We start from the raw sequence: 11,865 nt of genomic DNA on the forward strand, positions 1-11,865 counted from the left end.
TGTAACTCATACTAAATGTGAAACGCTGGTAGAAGTGAGTAATTTAAGTTGGCAAGGAAGCACTGCTTTCTTTCTTTCACAATTCTACCTTCAATTTTATTTAAAACCTTTTCCTTCCCTGATGATGTGCATGTGAATATGTTGTTGCCTGTCCCAGTTGTACTTGTTAAGTGATACCAACCTGAACATGTAATCTTAGTAACATTATTAACTCCAACTTTACATACAGCAAAATTTGATCAATGGCTTTTTGAATATAAAATTGTAAATATATATTTTTAAAAATATTTAAGATGAACATAAAGCCTTTCCTGCTTTTGTCTGTCTGCTGTAAGGAATAACTGTGATTCCAGAGGACATTTTCTAGGATGTGCTCACATAAGGGGCTAATCCAAACTGCAATTTAATGAATTAACCCTGAATCATAAAGTAGCCATCTACATCTTAGCCTAAGGTGTCCTATGTACCAGGTATTATATAACCTGCAAATGCTGGTACAACTCTTACATTATCATTTCTGTGTTCAGATAATGTTATCTTCCTCTTGCAATCTTGTTTTTTCCTGCCATTATTAATGTTTAGTCTTATTGTAAAAGGGAAAAAATAGAATTCTTTCCTTGTCTTTTGATTTGCTAGCTATTGTCCTAGGAACACTCTTGGTTGCAAGGGGGAAACTGATTTCTCTGTGCCATTGTAGAGAACATAAAAGAAGAAAGGAATATGCAAATCGGGGCTATTCATTTTATCTGATTGCCGATAGCTGAATTACCATGGAAAAATGGCTTGAGGGCCTGACTCTCTGACCCAGTTAAAATCAGCAGTTTTGTAAAAGGGAGGGCTTTTTTTTTTTTAAGTCTCCCCATTGTAAAAAGCATTCTTCCTTCTGTGACAATTAGCAGTTTGGATGTTGTAATAACTCCTCCTCAGTGATGCTACTCCCTGTTCATAACTATCACTTCCCCCCTCCCCCAAGGAAAAACACTTTTGACAGGGGCTGAGGCAAGAAAAGCTCTTTTACAAACACACCCACTTGAAAGTCAAGGGAGTCATCTCGCCAGAGGATCCTCAGAGTTTTTCAGTAGGACTTGCAAGGAATTCCCACAGGTTTCCTCCTTGCTGTGGGGAAGTGCTGAAGCAAAAAGAACCAATCTGGAGGGCGTCAGGTTGGGGAAGGCAACGTAACTTCTGAAAGGTGAGGCTGCTGCTCTGACCAAAAGGAAGGAAAGGCTCTGAAAGAGCCTAACATTTTCTTCTTTGCTGTAAGTCCTGTTGTGAGAAGCAGAGAAGGTGATCTGCATGAGAAGTTTGCATGCATGTACTAACTAAGATCTAATTCTGTGTCTCCTTCAATTGCAGGTGCACGGAGCCTCTTTCTGTTTAGCATGACTGTTACATATACAGCTCGGGTGGCCAATGCCCGCTTTGGGGGCTTCTACAAGCTGCTGAGCCTATGGCGTGGGAGCATCTATAAGCTGCTGTACAAGGAGTTCCTGGTCTTCTCGGTTTCCTATTTGGGACTAAGCCTTACTTATCGGTAAATCAGGGTATCAGTTGGCATCCTTTCCCTCCTGTTTTCTCAGAACAGCCCAAGAACTTTGGGCTGTCATTAATATTCCACCTGCACGCTCAGGTTTTATGAAATTCCTTTTCTAATTTGAAGAATTACTACAGGTGGTCCCCACCTTACGATTAAAATTGAGTCAAAAATTTATGTTGCTAAGTGAGACATTTGTTAAGTGAGTTTTGCCCCATTTTACGACTTTTCTTGTCATGGTTGTTAAGTGGTTCATTGCAGCCTTTTAAGTTAGTAACCTGGTTGTTAAGTGTCAAGTGAATCTGGCTGCCCCATTGAGTTTGCTTGTCTGAAGGTCACAAAAGGGGATCACAGGACCCCGGGACTCTGCAACAGTCATAAATATGAACCACTTGTCAAGCGTCCAAATGTAAATCAGGTGACCATAAGGGATGCTGCAGTGGTTGTAAGTATTAAAAACAGCCCTAAGTCACCTTTTTCAGTTCTGTTGTAACTTCAAACAGTCACTAAATGAACTGTTGTAAGTCGAGGACCATCTTTACCATACTAAATTTCCAAGGACATTGTTCATTCTGGAAAGTGTATTTTGGCACGAGAATGTATACCAGTGTTTCTCAACCTTGGCCTACCTGAAGATGCTCTGCTGGCTGGGGGATTCTGGAAGTTGAAGTCCACGTATCTTCAGGTAGGCCAAGGTTGAGAAACACTGGCGTATACTATTAAAATAATTATAACTCTGCTGTACAACCTTGGCTCAGTTCCTGACCTAGTTGTAACATAAAATAAGTGATGAGGCTACATGTAAACAAGGTCTTGCCCCTTTTCAACAACAGTGTAATTAACCTGGTTCATGAAATTACTTGTGTCAGTTATAGCCTATTTAAGCAAAAGATATTTCACTTTCTCCTGTTTGAGACACTGGGTGGATATGTCTATATTTCTCTTCCTGGCTGATCTGTGTTGAGGTTGAAACGTGAATAAGCCAAATGTAGATAATTAAGAAACGAGTGAAAGCAGCCTCTCATGACATCTTACGGTGGATGCATGGTTCCTTCAATTATACCAATTTTCAATCCAAGCCTATGGAAGCCAGCCACTGCCAAATTATATTTTTTTTTTAAAAAATCTTTCTTCTTTCTATTTCTAGGTTTGTCTTAAAAGAAGATCAGAAACGGATTTTCGAAAAGGTGGTCATTTATTGCAACAAGTATGCCAATCTCATCCCTATCTCCTTTGTTTTGGGTGAGATGCTTGATTTCCCAACCTCCCCCTCTTGCTATTTCCATTCCAATCCTTTCCCTACTCCTCATCTGCCCTCAGGGATAATAGGCAAAATCCAGTGATTTTTTTTTTTACATATCAATTTCCCCAACTCTCTTGTTTTCAATGTTGCAACGTGGAATACAAACAAAATGCAGTGGCTAAAAAAACTGAATTAAAAACACTTCACAGAATTTTGTTATAACACATTTGTTATAATTCGTTATTTACATGTTTGCATGGCTGAGTTTTGGCTTTCAGAACCTGTTTTGGGTTTTATAATAAAATAATCCCCCCCTCACAATGAGATTTGCATTGTAAAAGTCATACTGTAATGTAATTTGGGAAGAAAGTCAGAATATAGTTTTAATAAATGAATAAATAACTTTCTCTCCCTTGGATTCACTCAGGCTTCTATGTAACGCTGGTAGTAAACCGGTGGTGGAGCCAGTACACCAGCATGCCAAAGCCAGATCGCTTGATGTGTGCCATCTCTGGAAACGTCCATGGTGTAGATGAGAAGGGACGGCTTTATCGACGGACACTCATGCGCTATTGCAGTCTGTCAGCAGTCTTGATCTTGCGCTCAGTCAGCATTGCTGTGTTCAAGCGCTTTCCCACCATGGACCATGTGGTGGAAGCAGGTAAGTGCAGCACTAGAGGCCCATCTTCTTGTTGGATTACGTGGGGACATTCTAAAAAAAATGTAGGAAGTCAAAGTAAGCACCATTTAGGACATCCTTTAATTTGGAAGGTGCTGCCTGTAAATGCCCTTGTAATGCATTGTTTTCAGCTTTACCCAGTCTGGTCCCATCCAGATATATTGGTCTACATGGCCATTAACCATAATCGGTAGAGCAATGGAGGCAATAATATTATAGGTCAACACATTCTGAATACCTTAGACTATGAGAGTCTGCATGAGAATGTGCCATTGCGTCTCCTAATGAATTCCACCAATTGCTTGAGTGGCATTGTATATATAAATAACCTGTTTCTTTGCATCTTCTTCAAGGATTCATGACTCGTGAGGAACGCAAGAAATTTGAAAATCTCAACACTTCCTACAATCGATACTGGGTCCCCTGCATTTGGTTTACCAACTTAGCTGCACAGGCACGTAAAGAAGGCCGCATACGTGACAACTGTGCTTTCAAGTTGCTCATGGAGGTGAGGTTGGGAATCCTAGCATTCGAATTATGAACTTAAACTACTTTAATAGTCATTTTCACTTCCCAACATTGTGGGAACATGGTGTTCCAACATTTCTGAGCACTTTCTCAGCCATCCATAATGCTTAGAATTCTTTTATAACAGTAGAGACCTGGCATTTTAGAAAAATCATATCAGTTCCTTTCAAGATGGCCAGCAGCAAGAAATTGTTGGAATTGTAGGCCAAAAACATTTAGGGTGCACCAGGATCTTGTCTGCTTCTGTTCTATAGATTTAGTGTTGCAAAACAGGGTGAGGAAACCTTTTCTTTGAGATGCATTAATACCCATCATTGAGCCATCATCACCACCTCTCATCCTAGCCATAAATTGTTTGTCTCAGATGGGAAGAGTGATATCCAAAGTAAAATATAAAGGTTCCTGTGGGACAAATATTCGATTTTGTATCCAGGTTCCAATTAGTTTTTTAAATGAACCTAAAGCTAGGAAGGGTATTTCAAGGCTATATAATTTTAGTACTTGGGAAAACTATAGAGTAGATTATAAAAAAGGTAATTATGTAAGAACCTTGAAAACAATGCGCTAATCAGCAGAAATTATGGATTTGTTAAAGTTACTCCTGTAAGATTTAATCTTATTACAGCTTTCTTATTGGATTGTGATAGTGCTATGGGTATAATTCATTTATATCCATATAAATATTCAAATAAGCATTTGATTAAGGACTCAAAGCGAGGCCCTCTCTTGACCCCTCCTTCCAGCCTAGCTGGCAATTTCCCAACATCTATAATGTAACTATCATGAGACTACTGAATAGTAGCTTAACACTACTTTCCAGAGCTAGGTGATGCAATTACTGAAGTGACAAATGTCCAAGTTGGAAGATGCTATATATGGCCAATTTTTATCAGAAGTCACTAAGAAGTCCAGGAGAATCAGCAGAATCACATTTCTCTGCCTCAATCCAGAAAAAGTAACTTCAACTTATTGATTTGAATAAAGCTATTCATATAGCTGAAGGCATTGTAGAAAGCTGTATGTAGTTGTAGAAAGTTCTCACGCCTCACACAAGCAGTGATGATTGAATTCTCCCTCCAGGAACTGAATCATTTTCGTGGCAACTGCAGCATGCTTTACCACTATGACTGGATCAGTGTACCATTAGTATACACTCAGGTAAGCCGTCAGACTCTGAGAACACAAATGTTATTTCACTGGTGAATGTTTAAGCACATCCTATTGTTGGCTTTTCTGGTTTTGTATCCTTTTTCTCTTGTTTAGAACAGATTAAAGGATTATGACCAGATTTAAGAGAAAACTGGTGATGGGAAGGTTTATAACCTCTTACATTGAACAATTCTCGTTTGTGGCTTTCTTGACTATCACACATCTGTACCCTATGCAATAAATTATTTGTCAAGGTTTCAGAGAGCAGTTGGAAAGAACATTCTTATAAATGCAAGGGGTTGCATTTTTACGAGAAAATCAGTAGATGGCAGAAAAATAATTAAGCTTATCTTCTACTCCCTCTTTCCTAATGCTCTCATGATATATTGGGACCAGGATGTTAAGAATTCCCAATATATATGGTCATTGATTGGGAATTCTGGGAGTTGTAGTCTATATCTGGGAAAACAGCATCCGACTTTCTTCAGCAATGTATACTATCAAAGCTTACTATCAGATTAATGAACAACAGAGATGGAACCTCTGTAGAATTCCGTTCCACACAAATATATTTTGTACACATCATTGAGGTTTAACTGACTGACAGCTATACCAAATAGTAGTTTGTGAATGATTCTGTATCATTCTGAAGGGAAGTATTAAGTGGCATCCCCAGAACTCTTGTCATCAGCTCAGTTCTATTCAAAAACATAATCTGATGAGTAGAATGGGAAGGATGCTTGTAAATTTTGCAAATGACACCAAGCTAAAACAATTGGCTAATATCTTAGAGTACGAAAATCACAAAAATGACCTTAACAGGGTGATGTACAACTGCGTTAACTAGGGTAATGAAAACTATATCATGGATATAAGATGGGGGGAAACTCAAATTGACAGCAGTGCATAAAAGAAGAATTTAGCTATAAGAGTATCCCAATGTTTGATCATGACCAGGTAACTTTTATATAGCAGCTAAAAAAACATTCTGCTATGCCCAAATCATAGGAAATAACAGTTCACAGGTACCCTGTGCTGCTTAGACTGCATTTGGAGTTCTGTGTTAAGAGCTGATACTGTACTTTAAAAGGGATATGGATAAGCTGGAGCATATTCAGAGGAAAGTTACCTGGACAATAAAATGTCTAGAAAGCAAGTCCCATGAACAACAGTTATTGGAGCCAGGAATAGTGAACTTGTAAAAGAGAAGCTCAAGGGGAGCTTGAGAGAGGAGAATTAAGGGAATCCTGGTTGGAACAGAGGAATGAATGAATGGGGAGAATGTTTGGGGGAGAACTTCTTGGTTGCAATAGAGGGATTAATGAATGACCTGCAAGGACCCTTTTAACACATACAATACATCCTATGCTGATAGCATTATTATTGTTTAATACATTATTATCTGTTTATGTTCGCATCAATGTTAAATCACAGCTACTGGTTCTTTAGCTTTGTTGGCTTTCATATGCATTGAGGTTTCCCCCAAAATCTAGGATCTTGTAACATATTGTGTAATATACATGTGGATCCAAGCAGTGTTTTTTTTTCAATTGACTAATGGAAATGTTGTCAACACACATGTTCTCTAAGTGCTGTCCAAGATATGCTATCCACCTGGGACCATCAAAGTTGGTTTCAATTTTTAATTTTCAGATCTTGTTTCTTCTCCAATTCTTTTTCTTCTATTCTACTATCCCCTGGTATTGCCTCATCATTTATCCACATATTCTTTTCTTCTTTTCAACCAGTTATATCTGGTGTGTTATGAGCAGAGATTCTGTATTTGGAAATCCCACAATATTTTAACCTGCTCATTTTTACTACATTTTCAACTCTATGTTCCCACCAATTTTTCATTATTGGTACATGATAATTTTCATAGAAGCTCCATGAATCGTTTTCATGAATATGTTATGTTGTGTTTATAATCAATTTGTATAATCTTTTATGAGCTGAGTGTATGATCCACTGTTTCTCCTTCTTTGTACAACCTGCACTTTGAATCATTTTGACAATTTTTCATTTCTGGCTTTGATTTTATTAGTTCAAATAGCTTATTCTTGGGTAACCAAAATCATTACCATTATTTCAAACATAATTAGTATATTGCTGTTATTTTAAATATTGAACGCTTTAAGTTCAGTCTTTTTTGAATTGTGGATTATTGAAACAATGATTGCATATGTAATGTAGTATATTATTTTACTTTATTTGATGTAACTGCCTTAGTACTCTTTTGCCTTGAAAGATAGTGTACGAAGTCTAAAACCAGCAAGCCACTAAAGCCACTGCTAAAATTGGCCATAGAGCAGAGTTGGTACATTTAGAACACTTTAAAATCCTCATACTTTAAGATGTGAAACAACAAGCATGCCATGAATTCTATGGATAATATATACTCTGTCAGATTATTTGGGTGCATAATAACTCCAACAGAGCAGAGGTTCCCCTAGGGCTGAGAATTCTCTCTCTGATATGTTTATCAAGACAGTTAATTTTGGTCTGCCTACTGGTTAATTACACCCAGAAACCTAACATCTTATCTACAGAGTTACAATGCTGTCCTTTATAACCTAGAAATCCAGGGTATTTAGTTTACTCTAGAACAACCATATTTTAACTGTTAATTTGCAATTCCTGCCTTACAAAATGTACTCAGGGTGATATAAAAGCAATTAAAGAGTCATGGTGGCACAGTGGTTAGAGTGCAGTACTGCAGGCTACTTCTGCTGACTGCTGGCTGCCTGAAATTTGGCAGTTCAAATCCCACCAAGCTCAAGGTTGACTCAATCTTCCATCCTTCCGAGATGGGTAAAGTGAGGACCCAGCTTGTTGGAGGCAATATGCTGACTCTGTAAACCGCTTAGAGAGGGTTGTAGAGCTCTGTAAAGTGGTATATGTTTAATGTTTAATAAATTTATATGCCGCTTTACAGAGCTCTAAGTGCTATTGCTATATTAATGATACTTAAATTAGTTATCAGTGCCTTTCTTGCATACATTATTGGTGAATAGCAAGTGGGAAAAAAACTTTTACTGTTCTATTTTTCAGTGTTACATGAGATGTAGACCTAATTTCCACTGGTAACTAAATAGGAAATGGTAAATTATCTTAGGGTTTTTAAATTATCATGGAATTAAATAATATGAAAATTAGAATCATCATAATTTTTTCTATTAACATTGACCTGAAAAGAGACTGAAAATATGTTCTGTTTCTTAGTAGTTCTAATTCTCTGAATGAAAGATGATTAAGCAAGGATTAAGCTGTACTCTAAATTGCATCCTAAGTAATTGTTGTAATTAAAAAAAAACACTTTAATCTGAGCAAAGAAGCTCTCCACCTTTTCCTTTTCTCTTTGCTCTGATAGGTGGTTACCATAGCTGTATACAGCTTCTTCTTTTCTTGTCTAATTGGAAGGCAATTCCTCGATCCAGCCCAAGGTTATGAAGGACACGACCTAGACCTGTGGATTCCTGTTTTCACCCTGCTTCAGTTTTTCTTCTACTTTGGATGGCTCAAGGTATGGCAGAATGGAGCTGGTTAATTTGCAGTGGTTGCTGGAGCATTTCCTACATCACTTTCCTCAAGCAGATCTTGTGTCAAATGGGAGTTCTTGTCGAAGGAGATTCTCAATCATGCAGGTCATGGTTGTCCCAAAGGTGCTTTTTCCTAAAGGCAATTGGACTTCCTTGGGTTATTTTTTTCTTGGAAAACATTTTGTTTCTTATCCAAGAAGCTCCTTCAATTCTTGGATGAGAAGTGAAAGGGAAAGAAAGAAAGAAAGTCCAGTTGCCTTTTGGAAAAAGCTCCTCTGAGACAAAAGGTTGCATTATCTCCAACTACTGTGACTGCCAACCTTTCACTATTAATTACTGTCTTGAGAGCAGTGGTGGGTTGCTGCCGGTTCAGCCAGGATCGGGTAAACCGATAGTAGCAGTGGCAGGAGGCTCCGCCCACCCACACAGATGCTTCTGCGTGCTCCTGAACCAATAGTAAAAAAGTTAGCATCCCACCTCTGACTGAGAGCCAATATGACTAATGGTAATCTTAGGACTGAATGACTGGAATCCCTTAGCTTGGAAAGCTGCCGTAAAGAATTGCTCGGGGCTAGGCCAGGGAATCCGATTCGGGGTGGAGGAAAAAGAGATTTAGCTTCCTTCCTCCATCTATTTGTATACTTGGCAGAAGATTGGGAGGCTCTGAACAAGGTTAGAAACAGAGACTGTCAAAGGGGCAATTTTTTCTCATTGTGGATCTTTGCAGGTGGCTGAGCAACTCATCAACCCTTTTGGAGAGGACGATGATGACTTTGAAACCAATTTATTGATTGACAGGAACTTTCAGGTAACCCCCAACTTCTCCTCTTCTGCTAAGGATTGGCAGTGTCCAGGGAAGATAAATTTTCCCATGAGCCAATAGTTGTAAACCCGTCCCCTGCCCTACAGCTGAGATTCTCATCCCTCCCTACCACAATACATAGATATCCGAGGTGAGAGCCGAGGTGGTGCAGTGGTTAAATGCAGCACTGCAGGCTACTTCAGCTGACTGCAGTTCAGCAGTTTGGCTGTTCAAATCCCACTAGGCTCAAGGTTGACTCAGCCTTCCATCCTTCCGAGGTGGGTAAAATGAGGACCCGGATTGTTGTTGGGGGCGATATGCTGACTCTGTAAACCGCTTAGAGAGGGCTGAAAGCCCTATGAAGCGGTATATAAGTCTAACTGCTATTGCTATCCTATATACATATTGACAAACAGACAGGCAAACACCAGTACTGTCTGCCTGCAAAAGGAATTCTTCATGTTCGGTTTTCTTCTGAAGGTCTCCATGATGGCTGTGGATGAAATGTATGGGGATCTGCCTCTCCTGGAGAAGGATAGATATTGGGATGCCTCAAACCCACGAGCCCCCTATACGGCAGCTACAGTTTTTCTGCTGCAGCAGCCCTCATTCCAAGGCTCCACTTTTGATGTGAGGTAAGGATTTCTTTATTCTTGGTGCAGCGTGCAAAAATTAGTAAGAATAATAAATGATTAACTGATAAAGGGACAAGGGGGATCACAAGGGAATGAACCTTTGGGGTTTTTCTTATTTGGGACTAGCTGTTAATCCAGCGTGCCTGGGTAATTATTTATAGGCACGAAATATCCGGACCAAATGTAATTTCTAATGTTGGATTTTCCCCCTTAATAGAGGGAGCCCCCTTGTGGAGTTCTGTGAAGCTGCTCCATGGCAACTCCACTGCACTGTACAGTAGAAGCCAGTACAGCAGTACGGCACGACAGGATGTAACACACACTTCAAGGGGTGTTAGGGGTATCTTACCCCTACAGTATTTTTCTTCAGGGAGTAAACCATCTGCGTACCAAGTTTGTTTGAAATTGCTTGAGGTGTTCCAGAGTTATGCTGGAACACAAACACAAACACACACAGCCGTTTGTATACACACACATACACACACACACAATCTTTTCCAAGCGTGAAGCTCCCCATTGGTGAGACTGTAATTGTACAAGCATGATAACAGTGCATTTCCCACTTGAGGGAAGCCCTGTTACTTTCTAGTAATGGAAGTATCTATGGATAGTGCAAAATGGTGGAGCAAATTTCTTCAACCACTTGTCCTCATTTTCCAGACTGGCCAAAGAGGATATGCAGTTCCAGCCTCTGGAGGAGATTGCCGAGGACCTTGAACAGAGCCACCATGTGCCTGCCCATCTCTTTAACCGACTGCTGTCTACAGCTCCTACCTCAGGCGGTTTTGGGCGCCGTCTCTCTCTCCTGAAGCGCAAGAACAGCTGTGTTTCAGAGCCATCAACCACCTACAGCTGCCTTTGTCAGGACATGCAGACCATTGACTGCACATGTACCCCACATGGCAATCAGCAGATGCGCAGTAACAGCATTCCTTTCATCCCTGAAGGGGCAGGAGACTCTGGCCATGATACCAGCAGCCCAGGAAAGGAAGCCCACAGCCTTCTTCCTGAGTCTCACATTGTTGAGCTGGGTGAACTTCCTCAGAGCGCTTCGGTCCAGGAGAATGTTACAGCTGCCCCCCAAGATCCAGAGCCCCTTGTGGATACATCAGTTAATACAAATGTTTTGTCTTGGCCTCTGCTAGAACATGACTCTTCAGACACTTCCTTTCCTCACAACCCAAAGGACGTGCCCAGCAAGGGGGTCAGCTATCCCCCATGGCTGCAGAGCCCCATTGAAGAGGAAAATATGGTATGAGCCAGTTATTGGGTACCCACAGGTGAGATGGAGTTACTCCCTGGGACATCTTGTTGTGGTGAACTTATTGGAAGAAGGCTCTGAAAGGAGGGACCAGGAGAACTTAACACACCATTATAAAAAACACCTTTGTAGCAGGGACTCGGAGGAATTTTAAGAGATGTTGTGCACTCTTAATTTCATTAGCAAATACTCTGTTCCTACCGAAGAACATGCTAGTTTTAAACCTTGCTTTTTACTTAACAGACTACATACGAACATAGCGTAGATACGAGTATCGTACTGTTTGCAGTGTTGAAATGTTTCTTTTTTCTCATCAAGATGAACTAAGGAAAAAGCCAAGAGGTGTACATGAATTGTATAGCACCTTTTTCTTTCGCAACCCTATAGAGAGCCAAGTGATTTGAAGCGTGTGCGTTTATGTTCTATTAAATGTTTGTTTGTAAAACATTGAGACTTTTGAATACTTTAAATCTTACAGTAGTTCTTTGCACCTTT

General features: G+C 39.8%; 1 protein-coding gene across 1 annotated transcript; it reads left to right on the top strand.

Moving 5' to 3' along the window:
* The first annotated feature begins 1,382 nt into the window (after nucleotides 1-1,382).
* BEST2 (bestrophin 2) lies at nucleotides 1,383-11,367 on the top strand. The gene is made up of 9 exons (XM_032239036.1): nucleotides 1,383-1,534; nucleotides 2,682-2,776; nucleotides 3,205-3,438; nucleotides 3,810-3,964; nucleotides 5,065-5,142; nucleotides 8,504-8,656; nucleotides 9,400-9,480; nucleotides 9,955-10,109; nucleotides 10,770-11,367. The coding sequence occupies exons 1-9, from the start codon at nucleotides 1,383-1,385 to the stop codon at nucleotides 11,365-11,367; spliced, it is 1,701 nt and encodes a 566-aa protein (XP_032094927.1).
* The last annotated feature ends 498 nt before the right edge of the window (nucleotides 11,368-11,865 follow it).

The sequence above is a fragment of the Thamnophis elegans genome, chromosome 2, assembly GCF_009769535.1.
Source record: "Thamnophis elegans isolate rThaEle1 chromosome 2, rThaEle1.pri, whole genome shotgun sequence".
Classification (NCBI taxonomy): Eukaryota; Metazoa; Chordata; class Lepidosauria; order Squamata; family Colubridae; genus Thamnophis; species Thamnophis elegans.

Coding starts and splice junctions, on each gene's coding strand:
- BEST2 (XM_032239036.1), top strand. CDS start 1,383: ATGACTGTTACATATACAGCTCGGGTGGCCAATGCCCGCTTTGGGGGC. Junction 2,777..3,204: donor CCCTATCTCCTTTGTTTTGG/GTGAGATGCTTG, acceptor GGATTCACTCAG/GCTTCTATGTAACGCTGGTA. Junction 3,965..5,064: donor CTTTCAAGTTGCTCATGGAG/GTGAGGTTGGGA, acceptor TTCTCCCTCCAG/GAACTGAATCATTTTCGTGG.